At 30.0% G+C, this 15,306-nt stretch overlaps 4 protein-coding genes across 4 annotated transcripts in view; 3 read left to right on the forward strand and 1 right to left on the reverse strand.

Annotated features, from left to right (window-relative positions):
- The window catches only part of LOC111423696 (echinoderm microtubule-associated protein-like 2), a 56,746-nt gene that overhangs the window by 35,127 nt on the left and 6,313 nt on the right, over window positions 1-15,306 (reverse strand). The gene's annotated exons all lie outside the window — the stretch shown is intronic.
- On the forward strand, window positions 3,729-5,649 carry LOC111423698 (cytochrome P450 6a8-like). Its single transcript, XM_023056993.2, has 3 exons — window positions 3,729-5,068; window positions 5,122-5,370; window positions 5,426-5,649. Exons 1-3 carry the CDS (start codon window positions 3,982-3,984, stop codon window positions 5,587-5,589), a joined length of 1,500 nt encoding a protein of 499 aa, XP_022912761.2. The 5' UTR covers window positions 3,729-3,981; the 3' UTR covers window positions 5,590-5,649.
- On the forward strand, window positions 7,459-9,250 carry LOC139431750 (cytochrome P450 6a8-like). The gene is made up of 3 exons (XM_071199873.1): window positions 7,459-8,669; window positions 8,723-8,971; window positions 9,027-9,250. Exons 1-3 carry the CDS (start codon window positions 7,514-7,516, stop codon window positions 9,188-9,190), a joined length of 1,569 nt encoding a protein of 522 aa, XP_071055974.1. The 5' UTR covers window positions 7,459-7,513; the 3' UTR covers window positions 9,191-9,250.
- On the forward strand, window positions 10,885-12,798 carry LOC111423697 (cytochrome P450 6a8-like). Its single transcript, XM_023056992.2, has 3 exons — window positions 10,885-12,206; window positions 12,260-12,508; window positions 12,564-12,798. The coding sequence occupies exons 1-3, from the start codon at window positions 11,051-11,053 to the stop codon at window positions 12,725-12,727; spliced, it is 1,569 nt and encodes a 522-aa protein (XP_022912760.2). The 5' UTR covers window positions 10,885-11,050; the 3' UTR covers window positions 12,728-12,798.

The raw sequence follows: 15,306 nt of genomic DNA on the forward strand, positions 1-15,306 counted from the left end.
ATTTGACTTCCTTTGAGATAGGAATTTCTTCACCTTGGATAATTGGGTGGATTAGTCCATCCAACTTTCGAGGTCTAGTGTTAGCTCAAGTTTTAGTTGTTATTGTTGTATATTTTTATTGAACTAAAATTAGAACTACAAACATTTGGGTAAATTTTAAATTCAAACATTGAAATTAGAAAGTTTTCTGGCAAATTTAAAAATAAATGATGACATAATCGAATTTATTCAAAAAATAGCATACTTTTTTATTATTATTTTTTAATCAGAATTGATTAAAAAAAAATAAATAACATTTTAGATTTATTTAGATAGCGTAATATATTTCATTTATGCACTTTCTAAATTCAAAACTTTCGATTCAGAAACTATTTACTCCAATTTATTAATTTTAATCAGTTTTTGTTTTCAAAATAAAAACCTTGAGTGTAAATAAAGTTGTTTTTTATGGCCGTGTAAGTTAATATTTGCGTTTTATTGATTACGATTGAGAATTGAGCAGACATAAAACAGCTCTGATCAAATTATGTATTTAAAAATAGATGTGTAACCAACAAGAAACGAGAATATTAAGTTACATGTCACGATTTTTATCATTTTAATAAATCTTGTATTTTAATTTAAACGTACTCATATTATTGCAACATATGGTAAACGGTTCTTTCTAAAAAAAAAGAAGTCTTATACGTGCAACAGCTGTGTGTAAGCAGGAATAGAAATAATTATGTAATTTTTTGTGATAAAATAATCGATTGTTTAAGATGATGACATAGATTTTTTTAGATGAAAATCTACACCTGAATTCCTTCTCAAGGTGTGGTCAAACAGGAACTTGCAAACAATGAGCAAGTTTCGAAAGAGACTAATCGATTTTGCCTATACCAGTAATTTCTAAAGCTTTTATTATTAATTGGTTATCTCGCCATAATAATTCAATAACCGACTTATTATTAATTAGATCGCTATTAATTTCATTAATAATAAATTTCAATCCTTGTGGTTAATAAAACAAGCTTTTCTTTTAGTTTACGACCCTCCCATTCCAAACAATCAACTCATTCAATAATAAAAGTTAAATTACACTCAGTTTAATCTCAATAAAACGATAGAAAACGCCGGTTCAATGGCTTCGCGTTCGTTTCCTGCGACTGTGTTTATCGTGTTACATAGCAGGAGCAGGTGCGTTATAACAAGAAATACAGAATAACAAACGTGCCTTAAGGGTCACAATATGAAAGATTAAATAAACTGGCTTTAGTAAAAGTTTTACTTCGCGTACACGGACCATATGTGTTTGTTGTTGAAAAGAACACATAAATTTGTATCAAACCGCAATAAATTTTGTACACCAATTAAGCGTAAATGGAAGGAGAAGAAACGATATGATAAAGAAGAAACCTCGCGGAACAGGATCGTCGAAGAAGAAGCACACGTGCAACTTCTACGGAAGCAAGTGTAATCGTTCGGAACGTGAAATTTATATGAGAAAATGTTAGCCGAAGAAGCAGAACACGAAGAAGAAAATGTTTAGATTTATTTGAGATGACATAAGTATTTCTACCAGAAGATTTATCATTTTAAATTTTTTCTTCCATTTCCATTGTGACTGCAACAATCGTAAACAAAAACACTTCAGAAAGCTTTTCTTTTTTTTTTCTGCAATCTTGAGGAATCTTTCTCTCATTAGCAGGAAGGAAGAAGGTTTTACCAATTTCTTTCTCGTCCGGAGTCAGTCCATTCATAGACAACACTTCCTCTCTCTTAAAACCGTGTGGATGGAAACCATTGGAAGTCGTAGTTACTTTCGATGTTACTTTCACAATTTTTTTTTCTCTTACCTTTTTCTTAATCGTCGGCCGATAAGTGGAGACGATTGAACGTTTTCTGTGTGTCGATTTTATGGTAGAAATTGATTAATTTGTAACAAGTTTTAATTGATATGGTTTATCTATAAAAAGAAAAGTGGATTTCTTATTTCTAATTAAGGAAATAAAGAATTTTATTGCGTTTTATTACTCTTTATAGATTTTCAGACAAATTGTATATATTCAATCCTTTTAATAATTAAATTAAAATTCTGCAAATCAAAATTATCGAATTGTATGTAATTTTCATTCAAAATCTTAACCAATATCGTTCTTCCCTGAATTTGCGTCTCCTCTCGAACCACATGCTTGGAAATATGCCTGAACATTCAAATAAACGATCTATCTCTTTTAGGCATAATTTCTGCTGTTGGTGTTTAATGATTTCTTGATGATCCAGTATTCATTTGAACACGTTTAAATCCTTCCAAGCTTCTTTCTTTTCCATACCAATATACAAGTATTTTTTATCTTTTTTCCAAAATTCAAAAATCACCCATTCTTGTTAACATCAGGTTCCATAAACAACAACGCAGGCTTCTTTTTACTACATACAACGTCTAAATATCATACAGAATCAGTTATTATTAGTTTTATTATTAGCAGTTTTGCATGGTATTGTGGTGGCAGCTCCCATGATGATTGAGGCGTTATATATCTTGTTGAAAAGTGCTAAGTGGCTGTTGCATGTATCGATTGATCTTGGAATGAGATATATACTTGTGCAGAATGTTTAATTTTACTTAGGTTTTTCAATTGATCCCAAAGATGACCAGCCTCGGCCAAACGCGACCTCAGCTAAACTCAGAACAAAGAATGTAAGATTTTGCTTAATTAAGCCTACAATTCATACAACACAGGTACTAAATTGAATAACGCAAACTACATTCACTTAAGACTAAGAATCTGTGATTACGCCTGATTAAGTCGCGCTCTCTTGCAATTGACACAAAATTGAACTATGCAAATTATAGTCTTGGTTAAATTACGGACTATGTATGATTTCGGCTGATTAAGTCGATATCTGCGAAAAACTGATCAACACATACTGCATTATCTAAAAGTGATTAATATATGTAGGAAGTGACTTTGGCTAAAATCTGAATAGAAAATGTAGGATTTTGTTTGTTTAAGCTGAGGTTGCTTGCTGTTGAGGCATTGTTACTAAATTGAACAATGAAAATTACAACCTCGACTGACCTTAGGACTGCAAAATACGCATATAATTTTATTATGGAAATGTATGATTTCATCTCCACCACTAACACAATTAGTGCCATAATGCCAAACGCCTCAGATACATCCATAAACTCAACCCAACCTCAAAACATATTTATAGAAAAGCTATTGTACACAAATTTAGTTTAATCTTACTCTTCCACCATTTTGCCCATTATCGGCAGCAAAAAAATTCATTTCCAAGTCCAAAAGGTTACATTAAGATATTTAATCATTTCACATCTTAAGCCATCTCACGCAGCAGCTTCAATTTCTATCTATAATTAAACCAAAATTGTAAAAAATCTCATTAATTATTCAAAATCGTTTGGTATAGGTAAACTTGTTTGAAATTTGCGATAAATTAATTGATTCTAAACAAATGTTTACTCATGAAAATAATAATAAATAGTTATTTTTAATTATGTTTAATTTTGCTAGGTTAGTCAAGTTGTCGATAAGAAATAGGATATCGTTGAAATTGCCATCAAGCAATAATTATTTTTGATAAACTTTTTATTTAAATCCAATTATATTTTCAATCAATATCAACTTTGACTTTTGCTAATTAGCATAAAAATTATTATTTTCGCTATCGAATGAAAAATATTCAGAATTTATGACCTATACTGCATATTTTATCAACAATAATACCAAGCAATAACAATAAGATGGAGTTTAATGTTTACAAAGTCACCTCAATTTAAAAATATTGTTAGATAACGTACAATGTCAAATTCCACGCAAGGAACAGTTTAAATGGAGTGACGTGGCAAATTAAGCCACTTAAGTCACTTTAAAAATAACAAGTAGCATCTATATAAGAGGAAAGGGGCTAAAATGTTGCAGATTAGTGCTTCGATATCACACAGAGTTAGTTTAAAGTTGCATTAATAAAATGTTTGTGCTATCTGATTTAATTTTAACAAAATGGTTAATTTTACCAATAATCCTTATATTTTTAACGACTTATTGGATGAAATTAAAATTTTCTTACTGGAAGAAACGAAAAGTGCCTCATTTTAAACCATCATTTCCTTTTGGTAACGTAAATATTTTTAATGGAACTCCATCGTTGGGACAAATTTATAATGATTTTTATAAAAAAGCTAAAGCCCACGGATTTAAATACGCTGGTTATTATATGAGTATTGAGCCAGTGTTTGTAGCAATTGACCCAGAATGTATTAAACAACTACTAATTAAAGATTTTCCGAGCTTTCACGCCAGAGGATTTTATCATAACGAAAAGGATCAACCAATGAGTGCAAATATTTTCACGATCGATGGGCCGAAATGGCGAACTTTAAGGTATAAATTTTCTCCAACATTTACTATGGGTAAAATTAAATATATGTACCAACTGGTTTTGAATTGCGAGAAACAATTATCTGAGATGATTTCAAAACATGCAAAAACAAAGATGCCCATTAATATAAAAGACATAATTAGTAGGTATACCACAGATACGATTAGTTCTTGTGCTTTCGGTGTCGATACGAATTCATTTGGTGAAAATCCTGTGATACATCAAAACGTAACAACTTGTATTGAAAAAAGTACGACGTTTTTACGATTTGGATGTTTATATGTTTTGCCGAATGTTTGTCGGTTTTTTAAGGTGGGTTTATTCGTTGGTAACTATTTAAAGTACTTCGAAGATTTGATAATGGACACGTTTGAACAGAGGAAGAAAAATTTGGTTTATCGAACAGATTTCTTGCAAATGATGAAAGAAATGCAAGATCAAAAAATTCCAGAATTCGACGTTACTTTAGAAGAGATTAAATCCCAAGCGTTTATATTTTTCTTGGGCGGATTTGAAACTTCATCTACTGCGATGACTTTTCTTTTCCTTGAATTAGCAGAAAATCCCGAAATTCAAGAAAAATTAAGAAACGAAATTAATGAAGTTTCCGAGAAACACGGCGGAATTACTTTCGAAGCATTGCAAGAAATGAAGTATTTAAGTTGTGTTGTTGATGGTATTTAAAATTGTTTTAAAATATTTTTGTATTAATGAAATAATTTGTTTTAGAAACTCTTCGAATGTATCCACCTGCAACCGTTTTAAACAGACGGTGCACTGAAGATTACACACTTCCAAACGGAGAAGTTTTAGAAAAAGATACCAATATTATCATTCCAAATTTCGCTATCCAAAGAGATCCGGAATATTATCCTAATCCGGAAGTTTTTGATCCCGATAGATTTACCGAAGAAAATAAAGCTAAAAGACCTCCTTATACTTATCTTCCGTTTGGAGATGGACCAAGAAATTGCATCGGTAAGTAAATTGTTCATAAAACGACTTAGTATTACAAATATTAATTTAATTTTAGGCAGTAGATTTGGTTTGATCCAAATAAAAGTCGCCGTCTCCCATCTAGTTAAAAAATTCAAATTTAGCGTCAACAAAAATATGGATACAACTCGTGATTACTCCTCTCATTTTGTTTTAACGTTAAAACGAGATGTTATTTTAGATGTTGAAGAGGTTTCATAAATATTGTAATTTTTTATTACACTTGAAAAAAAGAAAAATACATTGTATAAAGTATCTGAATTATTTTGATGTTATTCTTTATTTTTTATGGGCACCATTCCAAAAACAATTTTGATCTGTTAAAGTTATTTTTCATGAAAATTGGAACAAAATTATTAAGTGAAAGAAGATTATTTTATTTCCAAACCATTTTTTAGTAAATTTTTCACACAAGAAGAGTGTGGTTTGCGGAAAAATTGTTACAAAAGCCATAATATAGAACAACGGAAGACGAAACCACACATTAAAAAGTAAAGGGAAGCGTAGGACCACTAATAACTATAATTAAAAAAAGTAGTACGGGAAATAAAGAAGAATTAGTGGTGAAGATGTAAAAATCAAATCCCTTACTAGGTAAAAGTCTGCTCGAGGCTAAAGACAATTAGTCATTAATCAATACAATTCCTGGATCATAATCACCGTTGGAAATAAAATCATCACATAAATATTTCAATATATCTTTAGAGATGCCTAAAGCAGTGATAAACCATTAGTAATCAAGATAACCCTGATGCTCAGGAATCAAGCATCAGAGAGGAAGTCAGAAATGCAAATATTCAACAATTTTGGATTTATGACTAGGTTGTACCAACGATCTCGAAATATCTCTCTAGATATGCAAACAAACTTGTATAAAAGTATAGCGATTGCTCATCTAAAGAGAAGCCAAGCGAAGTATGATATTAAATCGTTGGGATCAACCGCTTAGAATAATCTGGCTTACTCAAAAGCAAGTCTTTGTGGCACCATATGCATCAACAGTCATAGAGATAAAACAATAATTAAAATAGATTTTTTAATAAATGTACTTGCAGCAGAGTTGGAATCATCAGTCTCACTTATTAGCACTCTTCAAAATTCATATTCCCGAAGTTAATCTTAATTTTGTGGGTGAGGTTATAATGTTGGATAAATTTTAATTACTGATGCTTACAAAATTACTAACTACAGCATCGGCATGAAAATTAGGCATTTGGCAAAGAAGAAAATGGCAATCGCTGACAAATTATATCCTGGACGTGAAGAGCTTCAAATTACAATCTCATTGTGAATATTTTATGAAAACCATCATAACTGGAAGTGCTACTTTGTCATCCCTAAAGAAGAAGTTGCCAACAGATTTTGGAAAGGATACTGATTGTAATGCTATTATTGCCACCTTCAAATTTATGAGGTGAATATTCTTGATACATATCGTCCAAGTATGGATATTTTGTCAACACAACCTTTTTGATTTATCAATCATGATGAGGATCCCGACTTGTACGAATGCTGAGGCTGCAAAAAATTTTGAAATAGCATAATAATATAGTCTCTTTGATCCAGGAACCATCACGAACCTTATCATTGAAATTAACATTATAGATGTGACATAACTTGGTACTGACTTTGTTGTGACTTTTTGATGTTGCATTTAATGTTTGCACTTACAAGATTCTCCGCAATGCTTAATTGCACCGCAAACCTCGTCAAATTAGCAAAGACTTAGTACTCTCTTTAGAGCGTCATCCAAACAATCAGCAAAAAACATTGATAATTTCTGACTCAGCTCAACCTTTCAGTACTTTCTGACAGTTAGAAAAGAGAAGCAGTCTGCAAGAAAATGTGTTAAATATCTTTAATTTAGGAAGGTGCGATAAGTACTTTAGATTTATCAATAAAGATTTAAGCATACTAAGAACATTGTTTAAAATTAATGAATAAATAAAAAAATAAATAATAGAAAATTTTAGACAATATTTTCCTTTTAATTTCAATTAAATTTGCAGTAACCAATAATCATTAATCTTGACATGAAGTAATAACATTTATTTTTCCTAATAATAACAGTTATTATGTAACTTGTGAACCTTGACTAGAAATTAGTTGATATAAACTCCTATAAATGCAATCCAAAAAGTGTCGCAGTTTATTGCTTCGTCTCGAAAACGTTAGTTTAAAGTTTAATTTAAAGATGATTGCGTTATCTTCTTTAATTTTAACAAAATGGTTAATTTTGCCAATAATCCTTATATTTTTGACGACTTATTGGATGAAATTAAAATTTTCTTACTGGAAAAAACGAAAAGTGCCACATTTCAAACCATCATTTCCTTTTGGTAACGTAAATATTTTTAATGGAACTCCATCGATAGGACAAATTTATAACGATTTTTATAAAAAAGCTAAAGCCCACGGATTTAAATACGCTGGTTATTATATGAGTATTGAGCCAGTTTTTGTAGCAATTGACCCAGAATGTATTAAACAACTACTAATTAAAGATTTTCCGAGCTTTCACGCCAGAGGATTTTATCATAACGAAAAGGATCAACCTATGAGTGCAAATATTTTCACGATCGATGGGCCGAAATGGCGAACATTAAGGTATAAATTTTCTCCGACATTTACTTCGGGTAAAATTAAATACATGTACCAACTGGTTTTGAATTGCGAGAAACAATTATCTGAGATGATTTCAAAACATGCAAAAACAAAGATGCCCATTAATATAAAAGACATAATTAGTAGGTATACCACAGATACGATTAGTTCTTGTGCTTTCGGTGTCGATACGAATTCATTTGGTGAAAATCCTGTGATACATCAAAACGTAACAACTTGTATTGAAAAAAGTACGACGTTTTTACGATTTGGATGTTTATATGTTTTGCCGAATGTTTGTCGGTTTTTTAAGGTGGGTTTATTCGTTGGTAACTATTTAAAGTACTTCGAAGATTTGATAATGGACACGTTTGAACAGAGGAAGAAAAATTTGGTTTATCGAACAGATTTCTTGCAAATGATGAAAGAAATGCAAGATCAAAAAATTCCAGAATTCGACGTTACTTTAGAAGAGATTAAATCCCAAGCGTTTATATTTTTCTTGGGCGGATTTGAAACTTCATCTACTGCGATGACTTTTCTTTTCCTTGAATTAGCAGAAAATCCCGAAATTCAAGAAAAATTAAGAAACGAAATTAATGAAGTTTCCGAGAAACACGGCGGAATTACTTTCGAAGCATTGCAAGAAATGAAGTATTTAAGTTGTGTTGTTGATGGTATTTAAAATTGTTTTAAAATATTTTTGTATTAATGAAATAATTTGTTTTAGAAACTCTTCGAATGTATCCACCTGCAACCGTTTTAAACAGACGGTGCACTGAAGATTACACACTTCCAAACGGAGAAATTTTAGAAAAAGATACCAATATTATCATTCCAAATTTCGCTATACAAAGAGATCCCGAATATTATCCTAATCCGGAAATGTTTGATCCTGATAGATTTACCGAAGAAAACAAAGCTAAAAGACCTCCTTATACTTATCTTCCGTTTGGAGATGGACCAAGAAATTGCATCGGTAAGTAAATTGTTCATAAAACGACTTAATATTACAAATATTAATTTAATTTTAGGCAGTAGATTTGGTTTGATCCAAATAAAAGTCGCCGTCTCCCATCTAGTTAAAAAATTCAAATTTAGTGTCAACAAAAATATGGATACAACTCGTGACTACTCCTCTCATTTTGTTTTAACGTTAAAACGAGATGTTATTTTAGATGTTGAAGAGGTTTCATAAATATTGTAATTTTTTATTACACTTGAAAAAAAGAAAAATACATTGTATAAAGTACCTGAATTATTTTGATGTTATTCTTTATTTTTTATGGGCACCATTCCAAAAACAATTTTGATCTGTTAAAGTTATTTTTCATGAAAATTGGAACAAAATTATTAAGTGAAAGAAGATTATTTTATTCCCAAACCATTTTTTAGTAAATTTTTCACACAAGAAGAGTGTGGTTTGCGGAAAAATTGTTACAAAAGCCATAATATAGAACAACGGAAGACGAAACCACACATTAAAAAGTGAAGGGAAGCGTAGGACCACTAATAACTATAATTAGAAAAAGTAGTACGGGAAATAAAGAAGAATTAGTGGTGAAGATGTAAAAATCAAATCCCTTACTAGGTAAAAGTCTGCTCGAGGCTAAAGACAATTAGTCATTAATCAATACAATTCCTGGATCATAATCACCGTTGGAAATAAAATCATTACATAAATATTTCAATATATCTATTTTTTAGAGATGCCTAAAGCAATGATAAACCATTAGTAATCAACATAACCCTGATGCTCAGGAATACAAGCATCAGAGAGGAAATGAGAAATGCAAATATGCAACAATTTTGGATTTATGACTAGATTGTACCAACGATCTCGAAATATCTCTCCAGATATGCAAACAAACTTGTATAAAAGTATAGCAATACCAAATCGTTGGGATCAACCGCTTGGAATAATCTGGCTTACTCAAAAGCAAGTCTTTGTGGCACCATATGCATCAACAGTCATAGAGATAAAACAATAATTAAAATAGATTTTTTAATGAATGTACTTGCAGCAGAGTTGGAATCATCAGTCTCACTTATTAGCACTCTTCAAATTCATATTCCCGAAGTTAATCTTAATTTTGTGGGTGAGGTTATAATGTTGGATAAATTTTAATTACTGATGCTTACAAAATTACTAACTACAGCATCGGCATGAAGATTAGGCATTTGGCAAAGACGAAAATGGCAATCACTGACAAATTATATCCTGGACGTGAAGAGCTTCAAACTACAATCTCATTGTGAATATTTTATGAAAACCATCATAACTGGAAGTGCTACTTTGTCATCCCTAAAGAAGAAGTTGCCAACAGATTTTGGAAAGGATACTGACTGCAATGCTATTATTGCCATCTTCAAATTTATGAGGTGAATATTCTTGATACATATCGTCCAAGTATGGATATTATGTCAACACAGTCTTTTTGATGTGTTAAGGCTGCAAAAATTTTGAAATGGCATAACAATATAGTCTCTTTGATCCAGGAACAATCACGAACCTTATCATTGAAATTAACATTATAGATGTGCCATAACTTGGTACTGACTTTGTTGTGACTTTTTGATGTTGCATTTAATGTTTGCACTTACAAGATTCTCCGCAATGCTTAATTGCACCGCAAACCTCGTCAAATTAGCAAAGACGTAGTACTCTCTTTAGAGCGTCATCTAAACAATCATCAAAAAACATTGATAATTTCTGACTCAGCTCAACCTTTCAGTACTTTCTGACAGTTAAAAAAAAGAAGCAGTCTGCAAGAAAATGTGTTAAATATCTTTAATTTAGGAAGGTGCGATAAGTACTTTAGATTTATCAATAAAGATTTAAGCATACTAAGAACATTGTTTAAAATTAATGAATAAATAAAAAAATAAATAATAGAAAATTTTGGACAATATTTTCCTTTTAATTTCAATTAAATTTGCAGTAATCAATAATCATTAATCTTGACGTGAAATAATAACATTTATTTTTTCTAATAATAACAGTTATTATGTAACTTGTGAACCTTGACTAGAAATTAGTTGATATAAACTTGTATAAATGCAATCCCAAAAGTGTTGCAGTTTATTGCTTCGTCTCGAAAACGTTAGTTTAAAGTTTAATTTAAAGATGATTGCGTTATCTTCTTTAATTTTAACAAAATGGTTAATTTTGCCAATAATCCTTATATTTTTGACGACTTATTGGATGAAATTAAAATTTTCTTACTGGAAAAAACGAAAAGTGCCACATTTCAAACCATCATTTCCTTTTGGTAACGTAAATATTTTTAATGGAACTCCATCGATAGGACAAATTTATAACGATTTTTATAAAAAAGCTAAAGCCCACGGATTTAAATACGCTGGTTATTATATGAGTATTGAGCCAGTATTTGTAGCAATTGACCCAGAATGTATTAAACAACTACTAATTAAAGATTTTCCGAGCTTTCACGCCAGAGGATTTTATCATAACGAAAAGGATCAACCGATGAGTGCAAATATTTTCACGATCGATGGGCCGAAATGGCGAACTTTAAGGTATAAATTTTCTCCGACATTTACTTCCGGTAAAATTAAATACATGTATGAATTGGTTTTGAATTGCGAGAAACAATTATCTGGGATGATTTCAAAACATGCAAAAACAAAGATGCCGATTAATATGAAAGACATAATTAGTAGGTATACTACAGATACGATTAGTTCTTGTGCTTTCGGAGTCGATACGAATTCTTTTGGTGAAAATCCTGTATTACATAAAAACGCAACAACTTGTATTGAAGAAAGTACCACGTTTTTACGATTTGGATGTTTATATGTTTTGCCGAATATTTGTCGGTTTTTTAAGATGGGTTTATTCGTTGATAAATATTTAAAATACTTCGAAGATTTGATAATGGACACGTTTGAACAGAGGAAAAAAAATTTGGTTTATCGAACGGATTTCTTGCAAATGATGAAAGAAATGCAAGATCAAAAAATTCCAGAATTCGACGTTACTTTAGAAGAGATTAAATCCCAAACGTTTATATTTTTCTTGGGGGGATTTGAAACGTCATCTACTGCGATGACTTTTCTTTTCCTTGAATTAGCAGAAAACCCTGAAATTCAAGAAAAATTAAGAGACGAAATTAATGAAATTTCCGAAAAACACGGCGGAATAACTTTCGAAGCGTTGCAAGAAATGAAGTATTTAAGTTGTGTTGTTGATGGTATTTAAAATTGTTTTAAAGTATTTTTGTGTTAATGAAATAATTTGTTTTAGAAACTCTTCGAATGTATCCACCTTTAACCGTTTTAAACAGACGCTGCGCTGAAGATTACACACTTCCAAACGGAGAAATTTTAGAAAAAGATACCAATATTATCATTCCAAATTTCGCTATACAAAGAGATCCCGAATATTATCCTAATCCGGAAGTATTTGATCCCGATAGATTTACCGAAGAAAATAAAGCTAAAAGACCTCCTTATACTTATCTTCCGTTTGGAGATGGACCAAGAAATTGCATCGGTAAGTAAATTGTTCATAAAACGACTTGGTATTACAAATATTAATTTAATTTTAGGCAGTAGATTTGGTTTGATCCAAATGAAAGTCGCCGTCTCCCATCTAGTTAAGAAATTCAAATTTAGTGTCAACAAAAATATGGATACTACTCGTGATTACTCCTCTCATTTTGTTTTAACATTAAAACAAGATGTTATTTTGGATGTTGAAGAGATTTCATAACATAATTTTAATTTTTATTTTTACACTTGTACCTTTATACTTCAAAAATAATATATTGCACATAAATTACATTGATGTTCCTTACTCCATGATATTCCTGAATTGTACTGGTAATTTTTAATACTTTATCCACGCTAAAACAGTGTGGTTTTGTAGAAAAAATTGCTACAAAGGCCATAATATAGAACAATGGAAGACGAAACCACATCATAAAAAGTGAAGGGATGCGGAGGAGCTATCACTAAAAAATATAATTAGGAAGAAAGCACTAGATGAAACGAAGAAGTAGTTTAAATCGTAAAAAAACACGCAGGAATTAGCTACCTTAAGCCTTATACAAACTGAAATGTTTAAAATAAATTTATTATGTCTTTGTTGTGATGAATAAAAAGTAAACCTTATTTTTAGAAGATCACTGCAAAACAACTTCTTGTTTACATCTTTAAACCAAAATAAGGAATATGTTAGTTTAGGAATAAATAATTATTTCAGTCATCTTATTAAACTCATACAAACAACTTTAAAATGAACCAATTCATTGCTGTCCAGACCGTCGAGACAAACACGTGCACAACTTAAACTGAAATGTTGTTGACAAAATTATCTAGATTTACTGATTATAAGAACAAATTCTCTAGGTTAGTTAATACGAAGTAGTATTTATCAACTCGGATATTGTTAAGGTTTTAAAAACTCGTGAAAAATTAAATTAATTAGGGAAATTGTAATCCTAACCTCAAAATTTTATAGTGAACTTATCAAGAAAACTTATCGTATTGAAGGTAAAAAGAGTGTTTTAAAATTTTTGAATCAACAAAACAATAAATTATTAAAAAAAATAACTTAACTTAGCCAGTTTGTTTTTATGAAAACTTCGGAGGTCAAACTCAGGATATTTTCTTTGTGACAAGAACAGTTGGATTCAGGATTGGGCACCAATTTTTCTCTTCACCAGAAGAATTATTTAAACCAGGAACGGAATAAATTGTTTTCTTCGATCAAATTAGTTTCTTCAATAGGAACAGGATCGTTAAACGTTGATTTAATTTATTTTTTTTGGAGAGCAAAAAAAACGCGTGCGTCTCTTCAGACAATCGAAACCACCATCATTGTTGCTAAATTCCGTTTTTCAAATGTTAAATTTTCAAATAACGTCTCCTGATTGGTTAAATTCATCGGTTTGAAATTTGTACTTTAGTTTTTTCAATGCTACCAACTTTGACATTTAAAATATCTCTAATTCCATTTGTCAAATTATTATTTAAAAAATTTAAAATTATTTATAATTATCCATGATATTTCGTAATTTTGATTCTCTTTTAAATCACTTTTCAAAAATCTATTCATTTTCTTTTGATTTCAACGATAAATTTTCCAATATGTTCAAATTAATTTTGTAAATTTTCATTTAAATTTCATTATTCTATACAAATATTGATTATTTTCTTTGTTAACTAAGTTAAGGTTATCGTTTTCAATAGGTTTGTAACAGGTAGATAAAGATTTAAATAAATAATTTTGAAAAATTTAATTTGAGGTTATGTGATATTGAGAATTTTTAAAATTACTTCGTATTGACTTTATTAGTGATATTTTAGGATTAGAACATTAAAGAACAATAAAATGTATCTAACATTATTTTATAATTGTTCATAAACTCTTCTACGATTAATACAACAATCAAATATGACCAAATTATGTGTAATTGGTGATTATTACAATATATTAATATATCTTTGTGTGGGTGGGACACAGATATTTAGTTTTTAACACATAATGTGTAATACAAATAGTGTATTTTTGTTTGCTGATTGAATAGTTGGATTATTCATTTCTTGATTTATTAGTTTTCTTTTTAGGTCTGCATTTTGCAAAATTAATGTCCGTGTAACCAGAAAAACATTTTTAAACACAACTACAACTTTTCTGTCTTATTTAGCCGTCTTAAGAGTGTCATGTTTGTTAAGAAATAAATTTGATATTCTTGTCCATACATTATTTTACATCTAACGTTTACAACTAGAATACTAAACAAAGTTTTCACCGGATGTACAAATTTACAAATTGAAAATAACCGGAAATGAGATGAATAATCTGTTTAGCAAGTAGTTGTAATGATATCAAAATGACATCCCACATAAAACACTTATAATTTATAATATAATACTCATATAAGTTATTTATTTAAGTTTCAAGGTTACGAACCAGAATTACAGTAACCTCTTTACGTGAAATTTACATAGTTGCTTTCAGCAGGATGTTTTAATCGGGGCTACGTTACATTTACTTCAATCTTAAAGACCCCATTAATATATAATCAACATCAGGATTTCACCCCCACTATACATTTCCTATAGAAAATAGAAACTAATTTACATTTTCAATAAAATAGATGCATTTAAAACTGTTTAACATTTAAATAAGATTATTTTACAATTTAAATGAAGAAGGAAATTAAAGTGGAATTCCAGAAGGAATTTGTTTAAATAACGGAACATATCTTATCAATACAATTACTAGGATTTATAATGAAATATTTCAGTTTTAATTTTTCTTATCGTATTATTAAGAAAAATGTT

Source organism: Onthophagus taurus, chromosome 11 (genome assembly GCF_036711975.1).
Source record: "Onthophagus taurus isolate NC chromosome 11, IU_Otau_3.0, whole genome shotgun sequence".
Classification (NCBI taxonomy): Eukaryota; Metazoa; Arthropoda; class Insecta; order Coleoptera; family Scarabaeidae; genus Onthophagus; species Onthophagus taurus.

Bases quoted from the DNA above. Each gene is read 5' to 3' on its own strand.
- LOC139431750 (XM_071199873.1), top strand. From the start codon at position 7,514: ATGCAATCCAAAAAGTGTCGCAGTTTATTGCTTCGTCTCGAAAACGTT. The intron at 8,670-8,722 runs GTATTTAAAATT...AATTTGTTTTAG, and splicing joins TTTAAGTTGTGTTGTTGATG to AAACTCTTCGAATGTATCCA. The intron at 8,972-9,026 runs GTAAGTAAATTG...ATTTAATTTTAG, and splicing joins TGGACCAAGAAATTGCATCG to GCAGTAGATTTGGTTTGATC.
- LOC111423698 (XM_023056993.2), top strand. From the start codon at position 3,982: ATGTTTGTGCTATCTGATTTAATTTTAACAAAATGGTTAATTTTACCA. The intron at 5,069-5,121 runs GTATTTAAAATT...AATTTGTTTTAG, and splicing joins TTTAAGTTGTGTTGTTGATG to AAACTCTTCGAATGTATCCA. The intron at 5,371-5,425 runs GTAAGTAAATTG...ATTTAATTTTAG, and splicing joins TGGACCAAGAAATTGCATCG to GCAGTAGATTTGGTTTGATC.
- LOC111423697 (XM_023056992.2), top strand. From the start codon at position 11,051: ATGCAATCCCAAAAGTGTTGCAGTTTATTGCTTCGTCTCGAAAACGTT. The intron at 12,207-12,259 runs GTATTTAAAATT...AATTTGTTTTAG, and splicing joins TTTAAGTTGTGTTGTTGATG to AAACTCTTCGAATGTATCCA. The intron at 12,509-12,563 runs GTAAGTAAATTG...ATTTAATTTTAG, and splicing joins TGGACCAAGAAATTGCATCG to GCAGTAGATTTGGTTTGATC.